At 33.1% G+C, this 17,638-nt stretch overlaps 2 protein-coding genes and 1 long non-coding RNA gene across 4 annotated transcripts; all 3 read right to left on the bottom strand.

Moving 5' to 3' along the window:
- Positions 1-960: 960 nt before the first annotated feature.
- Positions 961-5,323, bottom strand: LOC134275586 (uncharacterized). The gene is made up of 5 exons (XM_062757852.1): positions 5,222-5,323; positions 5,032-5,128; positions 4,743-4,901; positions 2,813-3,158; positions 961-1,049 (listed from the first exon to the last, which is right to left on the bottom strand). Exons 1-4 carry the CDS (start codon positions 5,312-5,314, stop codon positions 2,854-2,856), a joined length of 654 nt encoding a protein of 217 aa, XP_062613836.1. The 5' UTR covers positions 5,315-5,323; the 3' UTR covers positions 961-1,049; positions 2,813-2,853.
- Positions 5,324-6,286: 963 nt separating this feature from the next.
- LOC134275570 (uncharacterized) lies at positions 6,287-9,173 on the bottom strand. Of its 2 annotated transcripts, XR_009993851.1 has the most exons (4): positions 8,811-9,173; positions 6,792-6,872; positions 6,442-6,582; positions 6,287-6,302 (listed from the first exon to the last, which is right to left on the bottom strand). It is a non-coding gene; the product is annotated as an uncharacterized LOC134275570 (long non-coding RNA). The 2 variants fall into 2 exon arrangements; XR_009993850.1 differs by lacking the exon at positions 8,811-9,173 and having other exon boundaries at positions 6,792-6,881.
- A 569-nt stretch (positions 9,174-9,742) lies between these two features.
- Positions 9,743-16,560, bottom strand: LOC134275583 (uncharacterized). The gene is made up of 7 exons (XM_062757850.1): positions 16,063-16,560; positions 13,728-13,870; positions 13,156-13,272; positions 11,964-12,077; positions 11,472-11,833; positions 11,065-11,223; positions 9,743-10,666 (listed from the first exon to the last, which is right to left on the bottom strand). The coding sequence occupies exons 1-7, from the start codon at positions 16,191-16,193 to the stop codon at positions 10,496-10,498; spliced, it is 1,197 nt and encodes a 398-aa protein (XP_062613834.1). The 5' UTR covers positions 16,194-16,560; the 3' UTR covers positions 9,743-10,495.
- Between the last annotated feature and the right edge of the window lie 1,078 nt (positions 16,561-17,638).

The following is a 17,638-nucleotide window of genomic DNA, read 5'->3' as shown; positions in this document are numbered from 1 at the left end:
CTCACAGGCCTGTTTAACAAAATGTCCTCAATAAAAGAACGTACAGGATTGGTTTTTTTTAACACAGCAATTATACCACAGTTGTTCCATTCAATACGGATCCTTCTTCCTAGTGTATGATGTTACGCTCTATATATCATAAACTTTAGCTGAATTGTTTAAAGACTGTTTAAAAAGAGTCAGTGCAGAGCGTAATTCCAATAAACAAGAGCATATTTCAAAAATATCTACAGAAAACATTTCTGTAATACTAGTAGGTCGAAAGTGCGGATGCAGGGATTTTTTACAAAGGAGGTTAGGGTCCCTACATACCGGTATATACTATTTTGATAATGTTTACAAGTTAAAAAAACGTCTTTCCCAAAGGTAAAAACCTTGTTTAGTTTGGATAGGGGTGTAGGGGTTTAACTTTCCCATTCATTTCTAAATGCTTCTGTATTCAGGTGATGTAGGTATATTGCTGCACCAGTAAGGGAAGTTGATGATCGTAAATTTAAATTCATCAGGTTTATCATAAAGATCAGTTGTTAGATTACGATTAACGTCTTTTTCAAGTAAAATATCCAGATATGAAACAGATGTGTGAAGATAACCTAGCTTATGTCAGGAATTTGATTTCGCCAAAAGTTTACACTATTTCTAAAGAAATCCACATAAGAAAAACACAATCATAATAGTTTTAATGCTTTAACTCATAACAACTGATGAGGAGGCAATTATGAAAGTTAGACTCAAAATAATAAATACTTGTACATGTAAATGTCACCTCCATTCAGTCTTAAAGGAGGTGATTTGGCATTCTTCTTTAAGACAGAATATTAGTGATTCCACTTGCTTTCCCTTATCTGTCTACTTTCTCCTGAACATATTTTATTTAAATATAGAGAAGAACCTTAAACAGTTCTTGTCGCTCTGATTTTTTTTTAGAAAATCATAGCGTCTACTGTAACGAAGAACGGCTTCTTCTTGTACTTAAATGGTCCTTTTGTGGTAGAATTTTGTATATTTTCCCAGCTGATCTCAGATAATTGTAGATGGGTAATAGTATGCTAAAAAGAAACATTTTTAAGAAGATTGGTTAATAAAAGGTTTTTACAATTATTAATGGCCAAAACTTAACATTTACTTTGATATACATGTATTGACATTGCTGTTTAATACAATTTTGAAACACCATGATTGCAACTACAGCAGCCCTTAAATTAAATGAGTTACAGTTCACAAATCCTCAGAAAGAGTCCTGCCTACTCTGGGTCCATGCGCCACCATTTTCAGTACTGCTGGAGCTTTCAATATAGCATTTTTACATGTATTTATTTTTAATTAAAGTTTACTTCATCATACATAATTAAAATCAAATGACATTTAATTTGTACGAAACATTGGTAGATATATATTCTAATGACAAGAGATTTTAAACCCATGTTAAATTTAGTTGTTCTTCATCGGTTTTGATAAAAAAAAAAGATTTTCCCCGTCTTCATCTCCAAGGAGATATTTGGGGGCAACATCGTTGATGTAATGTTATGAAAATAAAACCAATTCAAAATTAAATATTGTTAATAAACATTGTGCTATTGTACATGTTCTAGAGTAGATTAGTTTCGATTATTTTCACTGTACGAATTCATTTTGAAGATTTGAGTTTGTTTCCTCGTTCTCCAACCTCCAACTCTAACAACATATTAAAGCAAAGCACAAAGCAAAATATGTATATAAATTAACAAAACTAACACTAATTAACTTTGAATGAAACATGAAGTAATGAACATGAATCAAACTCATCAATCCAATAAAACCAAAATATTGTAAGCAAACGTAATACAGAACTCTAAAATTTGTTATGCTTTTGATATTAATGTGTTGTTTTGTGGCCAAGATTTGTTTCTACATAAAACCTTATGAAACACATGATTCCCTGTTGTACCTTGACTTTACTGGGAACCAAACTTGAGTCCAAAATACTTAATATATTGCTTTATCATTAAAGTTAAATTTTAAAATCTTTATATGAATTATCAAAATTCTTTCATATATCATAGTACTCCTGGGACATCTATTACCTACAGAAGCGTTTAACTACCATACTGAGTGGTGCAAACGAGATAGTTTGTCGTACGTACGACATATGAAGTCGTACTTACGAGTTATTATGTCGTGAGAACGAGATACTTTGATAAGTCCACATTAAAAGATATAGGCAAATGAATTGTAATATTTTATCTATGTATTCTAATTTAAATACATGTATGATGAAGAACATACCCAAATGATTACAAAAAGTGATTTATGTATTTACCTTTCCCCGCAAACTAACGAGAAATAGTTTTTTACCAATGCTGCTTTGTTGAGCTTTATGGACTTACACAGGATTTAATCATAAATTGTCTGTTTAGGGTATCTTTCAGAATTACAATGTGAATATTTATAAAAAATTGTATGTTTTCTATTTTAAAAGATCATATTTGATAGAGATATAGTAACCAAACACCATCCATTAAAAACATTCAATAGACATGTATAATAAGCATATAATTATGAAAAGGAATGCACATCATTTCATGATATACATCGCAAAATTTACACACAATCTTCAATACATCTTTGAATCAGACACATTTATCAAGATATTGTACTCTTTAGTTGAAAACTGAAACCTGATTTTTTAAAGGGATTTTTTCATTCCCTCTCGATAATCGCAAACAGTAACTATTAACAAGTTATCACAATAAGTTGTATAATTTCATTAGATGAGATATAGTCCACAAGTCAAGATCTGGTAAATGAAAACTAGATAATAAGTCGTACATACGTCTTAGATTTTTTTCAATTGGCAGCAGTACGCTTCGGTAGTTACCACTTCGTCATATCATCATTATCTGTCATCATATCCAGTCTGTTGTCTGCTATCACATCTGCATTGTCTGTAAGCACATCTTGGTGAATTCCCATACAACCTGGATTTTCCTTCATCTGGTTGTCATTATTTCCTTCCTCGTTGCCTCTTTTATAGCGAATAAGAATTACCACAAGGGAATAAAGATGCAAAGCAAAGGACACGCAGGCAAGGACAAAAGAATATGGAAACCATAAAGACCGATGAAATATCAGTATACACATTCCAATAAAACGAAGAAGCAGGGCAAACTCCAAAGTAACTGTAAATTAATAATTAAAATAGGGTCATGTTTGAATTGTAAAAGAGGAAAGATAACGAACAGATTTCAAAAATTTCATAAATCTAAATCATAAATTCATGATTTCATAAATCCTTGTGTCCTCAACAAATTTGTGGGTAGCTACATCAGTTTTTTTTAAAAAATAGGTCGTACTTAGAACATAATTTTCAGTAGCTCTTTTGTAAATCATAGGATTCATAATGATTAAGAACATATACAAGTGATAGGGATATTTTTTTTTACATATACATGTCATCTCATATGCCATATCATTTAGTTCTTAATTAATTGGTCCTATCGCCTCTTGTACGTTATATCGACTTCAAAATGTATTTGAAACAAATTTGGCAGACTCGATATACAGTGTCTTTTATTTGAAATTCACTGGGACATATCGAGTCTACAAATGTTTAATTGTATTTTGTTTTATAGGGATTTTTACTCGTAAAGAGACGTCAACCTCTACAGATACTACAAGTAAGAGCCTCGGTTAACGTCCCCATGCTCCTTATATACCTCGGACTCTTACATCCGAAGGCCATTTTCGAACGAGCTCGTTCCGCCCCAGAATTTGGGCGGAACATATTATGTGTGAAATAAACTGTTAACAAGTAATTTTCAGGTATCTACGTGTTTGCATGAGGTATGAAAGTCACAAGAAATAATTAAATACATTTTATTCAGTGTGCGTTATTGTTCATTAATGAAAATTGTCATTATTCCAATTTGTCACCAGAAGTACTTTCGATTTGAATGACATTAATTTTGAGTATTGCTAGTCAGAAAACGAAATTTTCGTTGCGTTAAACTAGTTTCGTTTGTCAGATTTTTTAGACTCCATTCCCGAATTTTAAAAAGACGAATTGTTTCAATTTCTGCATCGATTTTTAAAAATAATGGATTTATTGCTAATACGAGAGATTAACGATGTTTTATGCGTAAGTTTTATCGTAAAAAGTGAGTATTTTATTGTTTCGTGCCATTCGTTAATATACAAAGCCTTATCTTTCAATCAAATATTTTTTTCCACTTGGGGTTTCAGCGGCGAGAATTTTTACAATGGATGCCCAAGGTTACGCGGCGCCAAGTCAAAAGTATCTCGCCGTGAACCTCTAGCATGCTGGAGTACCTCTACGGATAAAAGTACTTCGATCGCAGAACAATACTTAGCACTCCCAACCATTGAGCAGTGAGGGTTATTCATCATGCTATGGTCACCCAAGACATATGGTTTAAGTTTTAATGTCTCATTTGAAGGATCCAAAGACACTTTAAGTTAACTTTTGGCCGTTCTGGTGCCGAGCGCTTGGTGAAGGAACATTTGTTTCAAATGTTTACGCTTTAGTTCTGACGATGCGCACCAAACCAAAATTGAATCCTCGCCTCCCGATCATGTACAGTCGATATATGAATAAAAATTTCTATTGTTCATATGTTGTGTTTCACGGGTATATCCATTAAAGAAATTAACATTTTAAATATTGTTATTTCATATAACAATCCAAAATTCCTTTGATTTTAAATTTTTGAAATACAATTGAATCTAAGAAAAAAAATGCAAACCTCCTACACACAGAAAGATTCCACTTGATATATATGCTACAGGCTTAACCATTACGTGCTTAGATACTCTCTTGCTGTTCAAAATGAAGACCAGAATGCCGGCCCCGGATAACACAACATTAATGACACAGTTAATCTGAAGACCGATAATACCAAATTCTGAAAATATAAAATTTAATTTAATTATATACATGTACATTTATAATAACAACTTTAAAGTATTTTGTATAAAAATATTTCAAATATATTATATTTTTTGTATATAACAAACGAAAGAGAAGGGGAGAACCATCACGTGATCTGTCAAGAAAAGATGTCGTCCGACTATTGTCTCCTTCATAAGTCCTTGAGTAGAATATTCCAATCCAAGTTGTACTATGTGTTTCCTGTAATAACAAATACAATTATTTTTCTATTTAATTGGTAGGAAATGCATTTTTCATTAGTGCCATTTATCATTATATATTTATGACCATTACCTCGTACATTATCCAACCCGGTGTTGCAAATGCAACGATCTTGAACAACAAACCAAGCAGTAAAGCAACAGGAAGAGCTCTGGTTTTAACCATCCTAGTTTCCTCTGAAAAAAAAACCCGCATACAACTCACCTTTTGGTCAAATAATTGCTACTTTTGAATTTGTTTACAGTGTATTTATATTTTGGGGGATATTTTTTTTGGCCTTTTTGTCTTGGAAATAAATATACTCTTGATATTTTCTTGATTTAGCGGCTTTTAGTTCTTTTCTACAAAAGGTGATATAGAAAATACATCGCTAAATGTAAAAGGTCTTCAGTATATATACTCAACAAAGAAAGTTAAGGATTATGAAAACCTGCATTTATAATTTCTACATCGAAAAGGTATATTTAATCAAAATACATAATTACCTCTGTAAAGTTATAACACATTTGACAAAAAAGTAATGGTAAATGTTCACTTGGACAGAAGAACAAGATTAACAAGATGGATACCCTTATTTCTAATGTGAATTTTCATATACAGTAATTGCATAATTTGTTTAATTAAAGACTGACAATTATCCTGACAACTCTCAATACTTGGTGTGGCCTACCCTTGCCTGAATAACAGCACTGCATCGCCTGGGGAAACTTCGAATTAGTGAACGGATGGTCCTTTGAGGTATCCGATCCCATTCCTCTAACAGAGCAACTTCAAGTTCATTGGTGTTGCATGGGGCAGGGTACCGCTGCTGAATTTGCCTCTGAAGAACATCCCAGGCATATTCAATAGGACTGAGGTCTGGTGACTTCGAAGGTTACTACATTCTCTCGATAGTCTCTGCCTCAAGGCACTGGTTTACGATGTTTGCTCTGTGTAGCCTGGCGTTTTCATCCATCAAAATGAATTGCCTTCCTATTGCCCCAGCAAATGTTCTCACAATTGGCTGAATGATCTCATCTCTGTATCTGACACCGGTCAATACACCATTTCTGATGATGTGGACCCCTGAATAGAAATGCCTCCCCACACCATAACAGAACCATCACCAAAGCGATCATGTTGAGCCACACAGCAGTCGCGTGTTCGAAAGTAGCTGTACAATGATATATTTGTAAATATATACAGTATTGTACACTTACTCATAGAATGAATTATATTTCGTTCTTCTTTAGCTGAAAAAAAGTCGTTAATGTCAACTATTTGACGAAGACATTTTAGCACAGTATTCTGACCTGCAATTAGAACTAACACTCCCCCTATGACAGCCTTTTTGGGGTTTGAACGCCATTTTTTGACGGAAGCCCAAAGAATCCGACAGCCGACCCCGCACAGAAGAAGAGAGAGTATGCTGGCAAAATGAATATCAAGGAGGGCTAGAAAAAAAATTTCAATAAAAACTCAATAGCTTCTCTTTCTATTAAAAATGTAAGTTCCGTTTTCATGTTGAAGAAACAGTAAACATTGCCAAAATGAGGAAAGATTGCACTCGTATCATTAATCCCCCCCACGAGTACCTGCACGCAAACATATCCACCCCCCCCCACACACACACACCCTGAGAGAGAGAGAGAGAGATACTTACGCAAACTAAACTAAAAGGTTGACAGGCAGGCGGTTTCCCGTGAACAGGATACAGTATAAAAGATACTTTGATAGTTATTTTCTGTTGATCCATAAAATAGACTCAAATGAAGTATGTCATTATTAATTCCGATTTTATTATCTTCATTATAATACATGATATACAGTCATCATACAGTATTTGGCATGTCAAACGTTGCAATATCTATATTGTATCATTTTCCATTTGTATGGTATAATTTTTATTATGTCGCCCCGAGCGAAGTCGGGCGACATATTGCGATTGTACGCATGAATTTGTTGTCCAGGCTGTTTCTCGGAGATGGCTGGGACAATATTCCTTAAACTTTCCTCAAAGGACGACCACTGGTTGTTGTTGTTTGTGTGGTAATTCAGTTTCAAATGGCTATTGTTGCCATGGAAACCTGCACAAAGGGAGGAATTTTGTCCACGAGTGTTCTCTCTGGTCCCTTGAACATTCGTCATAAAACTTTTTTTATTTTAGGGAATAGTAATTGTAGTTGTGCGATTCGCATTTAAAATTTTGAAATAATCGATTATTGCCGTGGAAACCAGGCGAAAGTGAAAACATTTAACTTTGAATTTTAAATCAAAGTACTGAAAGTACTGATGCGAATTGATGGTTGTCCAAGCTTAGCTAATGGGTATTGTTTTAGTGAAACAATAAATGAAAGTCTTGTCCGAAATTATCAATAGTTGCCATGGAAATAGGGGAACAGTTCGTGGCGACATACGCTATTGCTTGCAATTGCAGACTCTCTAGTTAGCCGGGCTTATTGCTCAAAGAGTTATTGGCCGACTTATGTCAGCCTTTTCAAGACACCCCCAGAGTCGTCAAATTATTTGTTTTGAATAATTTTCCATTTGATTTGTTTATATAATGATTATTTCCTATCTCTATTGATTAATTAATTATTCTATCGATTAATTTCGTATTTGTATTCAACAATTTTTTTCATTTGTATTGTATCTAAGGGACTTTTTCTATATATATATTTTCGCTTACAAAGGATTTCATTGATCAAGTTTAAGTCTTTCTATAGTATTGTGGTCAAACAAGCGAGACATTTTTCGGGTGAACTGGCTCCTCAAACGTATTTGCTTTTATGCGAAGGTACTTCGGGGGGGGGGGGCTGGCAAATCTGGTCGATTTAGATTATTTATTTCCGTGCTCTTGCAGGAAAGAATATTTATGTCTAAGATGACGAGAGACAAGAAGAAAAAGAAAATCTCCTCGAACCCAAACATTCCATTTCTTGAGGGGGGAGAGTGCTAAGGTACCACCAGTCAAGATCAAATTATTTATTTCCTTTGACAACATTTCAAAGGACATATTATTCATTTACAATCTGCCAGCGCTCCTCTTTTACCTTAATATTAATTTTAATATATCTTAATATACGCAAATACAACCATCAACTCCTATCAGTACTTTCAGTACTTTGGTTTAAAAATCAAAATTTAAGAAGTTTAACTTTCCTCTGCTATCCATGACAATAATCGATTATTTCAAAATTTTAAATGCGAATAACGCATCTACAAAGTTCTACTAATCAATAAAATAAAAAAGTTTTACCACGAATGTTTAAGAGAGAACACTCACGGACAAAATTCAACGCTTTTTGCAGGTTTTCATGGCAACGGTAGCCATTTTGAAACTGAATGACCACATGGCACAACTTCAACCAACGATAACTACAACCACTGCATCCCTCCTTTGAGGAAAGTTTCAGGAATATTATCCCAGCCATCTCCGAGAAACAGCCTGGACACCAAAAACATGCTTACAATCGCAATACAAATGGAAAATTGCAATGTTTGACGTGCCAAGATTGACGGAGTGTTGTGATAGATTCATTTTATGCATTTGTAACCAATAGCTTCTAATTCTAATCTTAATGTGATTTAAATTTACGATTAAAATTGTTTTTTTAATGTTTACAATACATAAAAAAGTATTTTGAATTATTTGAAAGTAAATTAAATATAACTTAAATACCGTTCAGTTTTTGGTAAATTATCCATCCCGGTGTTAAAAGGGCAACTATCCAGGAAAACAAGGCAACTGGTATAGCATAGACAGGAACTCGAGTATCCAACATACCGGTCAATTCTGATTAAGTACATGTACAATTCTCTAGTCTAAAAATATAAACTGTTTTCTTTCTGTCGACGTGTAAATCACTTTTCTTTAAACCTTATTCAATTGCTGGTTGATTTTATACCTGTATTGCTGAAAAAAGTATCATGACTACATACATATAAATATTTAACACTTATTTTTGAATTATGCGCAGTTAACTACTACTTATCTTGGTTTTTCCAAATGTAAATTAATCTCACCTTGATAAATTGTTTTTAACATCTTTGTATGTAAATAAAAATGACAGGTAAGTTCCTATTTAGTGAGGCATGACATATCGAAGTGACTGGACTCAAAAGGAATATCAGGAAAAATACCATTTGAAATAGAAATCTTTCTTATCGGATAATCCTGAATCTATTTCCCTGAAACTAAAGTTCTTCTAAAGAGGACTGGGTGGTCATTGTCGTTTTAATTTAGTAAATTTAGTTATGACTACTAAGTGGTCATACATGTAGTCGTTTCAAGCTTGGGGTATAATAAGAACATTAAAACAACGATGATAGAATTTACAGAATGCTGACTTAAAACGAAGTTATTGAAATCCTTGCAACATCAACCAATGCGCAATAGCTCGCCTTGACCAGAAAATTTTCGAAATTTATTTTCTTTAAATGAGATTGTGGAAAATAGTGTATCATCAACTTATTAGTTGTAATAATCCTGCTTGTTTCAGAAAATAATCGCAGGTATAACACACTTTAGCATATCGATTCAAATGGAAGACATAAACCCATTATGTGGTGATACTGATTTTTTGCTGCATAAAATAAAAATAATGACGTAAGAAAAGTTGATTGGTAATTTTATTCAACATATTTTCATCCTATTTGAGAGTTTTTAACACGCATAGGGCAACACAATATGCAGGTAAAGGGCTTCAAATTTAGGCCTATACTCAGCACACTGGGTAATAGAGCACTGAGGGTTCTTACCGTGCCAACGCCAACCGTGACACATGAGCTTGGTTTTTAAGGTCTCCTCCAAAACCTTATTTCTATCACTTCTAGTGCCTGACACTTAGCAAAGAAAGAACGACTACCTTTATTTTTGTGTCTTAGGTTTGAAATTATATTTTTCAAAGATTTTGATATATTGATTTTTGAAAAATAATTATTATTTTAATTGTCAAAAAAATCAGGACTATCGTCAGACATGTTCAGTCAGATTACCATCTCCAAAACTGCAGGAACGGGTTGATACATGTTTTATAATATTTAGCATCAGTGGAAAGTATTCCCGACTTAAGAGATTGAAGTAGGATACTTGATCTGAAAAAAGATCAAGCTTAGACACTCGGCTTAGTACACGGAGGGGAACACGGGACAAGATGTGCGCCACCAAGTTCCCGACTTAAAGGTCCCATCACTATCCCTGAGAAACAAGGAGCATACACAACTCTGGCCAAGTATGAAGTAAACAAAAAAAATATATCCGGGATAATTAGGAATATAGAAATGCTTTCCTCCCTAGGTATTATAGTTTACAGGCACCGAGCTGAACAATGGACATTTAATATACTCGTCCATTGCTCAATACTGTTAACTTTTCTTGGGTAGTTTTCGAAGAAGATCGACTATATTTATGTAATCCGCCATTTCGTTGTAAATATTGGCAGAAAGTCTCAGGTAAAGTTCATTTTGGACTGGATAAATAACACAGTTTATTTTATGTTGATTCATAATATCCATGTAGAGTTTCTCTGATCCCTCCTAAAATTAAATTTAAAAAAAAACATTTTTAACAAAAAATCTGATATCAACACATAATTTTCAGAAATTTTCCATTAAATTTGATCAAGACCATGCGCTTCGTAAAGCACATAACTGTTTAGATAAAAGAAAAAGGAATAGACAGGGAGGAAAAGTTGCTTTGCGCATGGAAATTATAATTTGTTATAATAATATAATACACTCAAGATATGTTTATACATGTTAGAAAGTACTGTTATATACAATTTCTTAAATTATGCTATGTTAAAGCCTCACAAGATTTCACTTTAAGATGTATAGGTAAAATTTTCGTATATCTTACAACCTAAGTTTTCTCATAGCCTTCATATTCATATTCCAGTAGCAATACAAGTTTTATTACAGTTAATATATCTTACCCATGTCTTGTCATAGCCCTCGTATTCTGGTAACAATACAAGTCTCATGCCTGGAGCCTCCATTGATTTCGGGATCTGCAGTACCTCTGTACCCAGTCTCTCTGCTACCAACTCACTGGCTTTGTCCAATAGGTCACTTGTATACTTGTTTAATTTTTCCTAGATAATAAATGTTAAAATATGTATCTTTTTTCTTAAAAAAACACGGCTGCAAGAATACTGTTTTATTTGAATAATGTCTAATTAAGTAATTAATTAATCAATTAAAAAAGGTTGAAGATAACGAACAGCAATCAGACTCAAGAAATCTACAAACAAAACTGTGAAGAGGTTCCTTGGAAATTCCTGGTATGATAAGGAGAGAAAGCATCCCCTGTCGAAAGATAGTGATTTTAAATGTAACTCACCATTCCTCCAATGTCTTTGTAAAACTGAATAGCTTCTGGTACACAGAAGTACGGTATGTCATCTCGTGTCCCTTGAATACAGTATTCAAACTGAATACCCTTTTTGTACATGTGTGACGTCACAAGAGGAGTGCACCAATCATGGTGTTCCTTACGAATCCAAAGAAAGGCACATCCTCGTGGTGTAAACATCCACTTATGAAAGTTTCCAGTGTAAAAGTCTGGATCAAGTTCTTCTAAATTTATCGCAACTTGTCCCGGTGCATGCGCACCGTCTATCAGCACCATTACCCCTCGCTTCCTACATTCCGCTATCATTTTCTTTATCGGGAACACTAGAGCTGTAGGACTTGTAATATGGTCTAAAAAATAGTAAGATGATGCTCTTATGTTGGAATATAGTAGACTTAATTTTATCATGAGATAAATTGAGGAAGTTTTATAAACTTAGGGTTTTACGTGATACCATTTGATATTTCATTGAGTTATTACCCAATACTACAAGTCTGATTCTAGGATGCTTGTCCAGAAATGATGTCATACTGTCAACAACTTCTGATTCGTCGTTGATCGGGAAGCGTATATCAAACTGATGAATGTGTCCTCCTATGAAGAAAACAGAAATGTCCAATTTAATGAATAACAAAAATTATTACACGATTGTATACTTAAACTTTTTTATCGTAAACTTCACCTATAAAGTAATATTTCACTATCACCTGTTTGTTTTGTTTATTTAAACAATAAATGCTTTCTTTGTTTGTTATTACTGGAATTAACGGAAGCAGCTGTTGCAGAAAAAAAGTTTAATTATTGTATTAATGATGCGAACGTCTTTATACGTTTCATTGATGGAACAGCCACTGATCAAGAAATCTGTACAGGCGACATGCCTAATGTAGTTCATGCAGTGATTAACGCAATGGGTTTTCTTAAGAAATAAAGGAGAAATTATTCAATGGATGTAAATATTTGCTAATAAATAGCCTGCTCTAAGTACGTTCAATTTTTAAAGTTAGGCAAGCTATTTACTTATAAGTTGAGGTGACATTGATTTAAAAAATTTGGTTTGAAGTTGGCATTTCGTATTAAATTTTGCGGTCACTATGATGACCTAGTTGGCAAATATAACTTATATTTGGATCGTATTTTACTTGACTTGTTGCAACCAATTGATAGGTCGTCGTTTCTGATACTGAATTAAATACGGAAAGTTCGATTGAGATCGATAACTCTTCGTTAACAGAACGTTATCTACACCTTTTACATTGTAAATATATATTAAAGGGTAAAAGACAAGCATAAAACCTAATGTGCGAAAACGTTCTAACACCATGGCCGAAAATAAAGAAAATTTTTCACAAAAGGATGTAGGTTACAGCGCAAAAACTATGTAAATGTTATAGAGTTCAGGTTTGTCAACACATTTTGTAAAAAAAAAAACAAAAAAAAACATGATACTTAAAGACAATATGATTTTTCGCACTCTGGAGGAAGTCTTCTAGGGATGGAAGTTTTGTGTTTTAACACCAGATTTAATACATTGTGATGGGCAGTATAGTTAATCACAAAATGATGAATACTCTTTAGTTTGTTGGTAACATATACGGAAAAGTTTTATATGAAATAAGAAATTAGATAAAATGTTCAACGCAGTCTGGTCTTTGTATGGATTAGGATATACCTGTTGAAAACTCGGCTGCCTTTCGACAAGCATATTCGACAGCTTTGTAAGTATAAACGGTCGCCAAAATCTCGTCACCTTTCTGCCAAGGGAATGCTTTCAGGACGCTGTTTACGCCTAGAATGAAAAGGATAAAAATGACATTATTGTTCAAAATATGACAAGGAAATGTTTCTTTGAATTTCGATTTTATGTGCACGAAATACATTCTTTGTAAGTTGTCAATATTTACATTTCTGAATGTTTCTTTTAAATTTCGGTGAGTTGATTTATATACAATTCTACCGGAATGTAAATTTTGCAACGTTAAAGTCACGAGCTAATAGAGGCCTAATATGCATGTAAATCATGCTGCTGTCTTTCTGTCTGCTGTCAGTGGGCGGGGACTATTGAAATTGACACGTGAGTTATTTTAAATCTATTAGATAGAATTTAAAATTTATATTTACAATTTTGATAGTTGGATAACTTATGAATGGCGGGTTTCGCTTTTTATGCAAATTATCCCCCGTTTCCAACTATCATTTATTCCCTTGCATACCCTACAAACTAAACAGTAATTTCTCTAATACCTGTTGTGGCATTTTGTACAAACACCAAGTTCTTTGGATCCGCCCCTAGAAACTTTGAAGCGGCATCTATAGAGGCACCGAACAGTTGAATGAGCGTTCGCCTGTAGAACACGTCTGGGTTATCATTCATGTCATCTAGTAATCTATAAAGGGTCTCATTGAGGTAAAAATAAAACTGAAATAATTTTTAAATTCCAATTAATTTGAAATATTTTGAATTATTTATTCTAATACATTTTTCATCACACCACATCATGTAACACTGTGGACGTCATGTCGGATTGTCCCAAAAAGTCGTAGACAGGGAAAAAAGTTTTGTTTCTCTTTGCTTAATTAAATTTCTTTCCATGTTATAGCAAAGAGTAACATTTTATAACTATGCACTTCAAGTTTCATGATGATATTAAATCTTATAAGAAAATTATGAAAAAATAAAGAAAGAATATAAGTGTACACCGGCGCACGAAAGCAGGCGTAAATTACGTCTCTTATAACGTCATGATCTCTTTGTCTGCTTCACTCGCGGGTATTTACATTCAATATTTTTTTTAAGGGAAAGACCACTCTTGATAAAGGGAATAAATTCACTACTGTCCGTTTGTTTTTTTACTTGTTTTTTTTAAAGCAGATTCAAATTTCAGTCGAAATTTAGTCGAAAAATCGCCTAACATTTTAGGCAGCAGAGAATACATATTGTTTGACGTCGTTCGCGGTCCAGATTGTCCTAATTGTCTGCGTTTAACAAACAGTATTCTACTGCTTACATGCCGTAATTAACTATTTTCGGCAGAGAAGACAAACTCTCATTGAATATTGTGCAATTTAAAAATAACTTCTTTACTAAAATCTAGTGTGTAATGTCACTTCTGTACTCTTTTTTCCCGTTTCTGATATATATTAACCATATCTAACAGAATTTATTACATCTCCGTGCGCCGGTTACGCGTATGACGACGTCATTTTCATCGAACTCAATTTCAAAGATACTATGAAAATTATGACATCAATCGTCTGTTTCTAATGATATTTATATGAAATTTTGACATATTATTAAAATTTTGATTCTGGTTTCAGTGATTTAAATTTGAGTTCAATGTGTTACATAGTACTAAAGAAATAAAAGGAAATGTAATAGTTATATGCGTAAATTATTCCGAATTTTGTCCGTGCGCCGACAGGCCTTATCGGCCTTCATATAAAACGTCCTAATATTATTAATATAAAAGATATGTATTTAAACATTCACAATTTTAAAGAACATTAACTATATTGTGTCTATGCAAAATTTGGGAAGTATTGGTTGCATGTTTAAGGATTTCAATCCCTAATGGTACCAAATTCTCTACCCTTAAATGTCTGTCAAAATTTATTATATTAAAGCATTTTATAGTGGAAAAGGATTGCATTTTCAAAAAGTTCATTGATTAAAATAGTTAATTAACAAAGATTGCATTGAAGTCTATGGGAAAAAGCGTTTTTTCAAAATAAAAATTCAAATAATTGGAATATCAATAAATCCTGTGGTGGAAAGATGCATTGAAATATTGTAAATAGAATGATAATTGAAAACATATTTTTTACCAGCTAAATTTTTTTTAATTGATTTTTTTTTATTAATTAAAAAAGGGGAGATAACTCTAACGAAAATTCAAGGTTATGAATTAGGACACATCCCACTAAACATACTTATAGTAATAAATGGGAAGTATGTCAAAATAAACTGAGTATTCAATGCCTACATATCTGTTATGTCTTCAGTTTCATTGAATTTCTTCCCATTAGGGATTGAAGACCTTAAAAAATTAAAAACATTGTCTACGACTTTTTGGGACAACCCTCGTACAATTATTGTCTAATGCATTTATTTTCGACTTATTTAAAAAAAAACAACAACCAAGCCTTGTCTTTATGATATTTGATTATAACATGTCAAAACCACGTATTTGTTTCCATACAATCCGACATTGGTCTAGATTCAAATAAAAATTATGTTCTATCTTTAATAGTCTCGGTATTGATAATAAACGTTGTCATTTTTGCAACCGTTGGGTTCTCGTACATGTTTACTGACCCAAATTTGACTGGACACAGCAATAATAAATATCATTTCAAAAAAAATCTTATGAATTAAAATGTATCATTAATACTATAGCATGTTGACTAAATGTTTTAATCAATGTGTCACCACTTAAATTACCGGTACTTGACAGATAAAATTTCCACCTGGAATGTAAAAATATAAATTTTATATGAAAGGCTTTTTAAAACATCTATATATAATTGCAGCTCACAGCTGTTAAGTTTTTATTTGCAAGAAATCAATACGAAACCTTACTGATTTTGTTTATCCCTGATTTTTGTAGGTACAACTCCATAAGACCCATGATTGATAAACGTACATCCCTCCTCAAAATGAAAACATTCCCTTTTTATCACAGCCCCGAACTCAACCTTGCGGCGTTCCATTTTTGTTCTGACACAAGCTGGCGCAGTGTACGGCGTGGATTAGCATAGATTAGCAATCTTGCTGAACGAGTGAAACATTTATTTACTTTCCTCGTAAATAAGGATCTTAGATACGTGTGAAAGAATATAACCTCCCCCACTCTTTCGTCTGTACACCATTTACTATAAGGAATCATCTTTTAGTATACATCAAGCTGCATGCGATAATTTTTTTTTTAACTTAATTTGTAATATTTACTCGAGGAAAAAACATTAATGTCCCACATACCGTTACACTAACATGTATGTGAATTCCATATGAGACACTGATGATGAAGACAATAATTTTGGTTCAACACATTTAACATGTTAATTGATAAAAGTAAACATAACGAAATATTTAGAAGATAATGTAATTAACTATCTATGAGGAGTTTACATATAAAAACTGGAACATATCTGTAATGTTTAATCTAATGCTGGATATACAGATGTCAAAGCAGGTACATGTAGGCTTTCATTTATAGTCAAGATATTTTCTTTTCGAAATGGTCAATTTTGTAGCCAGTGCGTTTTCGTCAACGTTTATTTTCATGTTAAACTTGACCTACAATATGACCTCTGTACACTAGACATATTGATAACAAATACCCGGTATCAAACATGTATTAGATTATTCAAGGAAAAAAATGTGTGGGAGCAATGCTGAAAGCACGTTTATTAGATTTTTATTTTATGCAACACCACTTTAAATTCTATGACAGATGAAAATTACTGCCTAAAATATTACAAAGTTTTTTTTAAGTATCCATACATCTTATTGAAGTTGTAACTCGTCCTTTTCACCCTTGTACTTAAAATTAATAGAAAACCTTACTGTTTTTGTTTATTTCTGATTTTTGTAGGTACAACTCCACAAGACCCATGATTGATAAACGTATATCCCTCATCAAAATGAAAACACTCCTTTTTCATAGCAGTACCGAACTCAAACTTGCGGAGTTCCATTTTTGTTCTAATCACGACCTGGCGTAGTATACAGCGTGGATTATCAAACTGAAGATTTATCTGCGCTTGAGTGAAACATTAAATATTGCTTGTCTCTAAAAATACCTTTTTAAGGTATCCGGCCCATTTCGTTTAAAGTTTGCATTTCGCCTACAAGGAAATTTTATGCAAATACATCTGTCGTAAAGTTGAACATTGACCAGCGTCCTTCATACAAATTGTGAGACCACTTTTGTTTTTGTTTTTTACTGAATTTGACAAGGACTGGTCGTCAGGAAATGCTTAATCCTCCGTGGAGTCACCAGTTGTTTTCATTTGTTCAAAACGAGGAATTACGGATAAGAGATGGGTATCCTTCAATATTCATAAACGTTCAACAATCTTCATAAAAAAAGCAATGTCATTGTTTTGCAATGGAAAACCCGAAATATGCTTCCGATCAAAAAGTAAAATACGAG

This window comes from Saccostrea cucullata, unplaced genomic scaffold (assembly GCF_032062105.1).
Source record: "Saccostrea cucullata isolate Sc308-1 unplaced genomic scaffold, CSIRO_AGI_Scuc_v1 ctg461, whole genome shotgun sequence".
NCBI classification, from domain to species: Eukaryota; Metazoa; Mollusca; class Bivalvia; order Ostreida; family Ostreidae; genus Saccostrea; species Saccostrea cuccullata.
This window is presented reverse-complemented; position numbering and strand designations above follow the sequence as displayed.

Bases quoted from the DNA above. Each gene is read 5' to 3' on its own strand.
- LOC134275586 (XM_062757852.1), bottom strand. From the start codon at position 5,314: ATGGTTAAAACCAGAGCTCTTCCTGTTGCTTTACTGCTTGGTTTGTTG. The intron at 5,129-5,221 runs GTAATGGTCATA...TTGTTATTACAG, and splicing joins CGGGTTGGATAATGTACGAG to GAAACACATAGTACAACTTG. The intron at 4,902-5,031 runs GTTCTCCCCTTC...TTATATTTTCAG, and splicing joins TCTTGACAGATCACGTGATG to AATTTGGTATTATCGGTCTT.
- LOC134275583 (XM_062757850.1), bottom strand. From the start codon at position 16,193: ATGGAACGCCGCAAGGTTGAGTTCGGGGCTGTGATAAAAAGGGAATGT. The intron at 12,078-13,155 runs GTATATCCTAAT...TTTTCTTCATAG, and splicing joins GGCAGCCGAGTTTTCAACAG to GAGGACACATTCATCAGTTT. The intron at 11,224-11,471 runs GTGAGTTACATT...TTTATTATCTAG, and splicing joins ACAAAGACATTGGAGGAATG to GAAAAATTAAACAAGTATAC.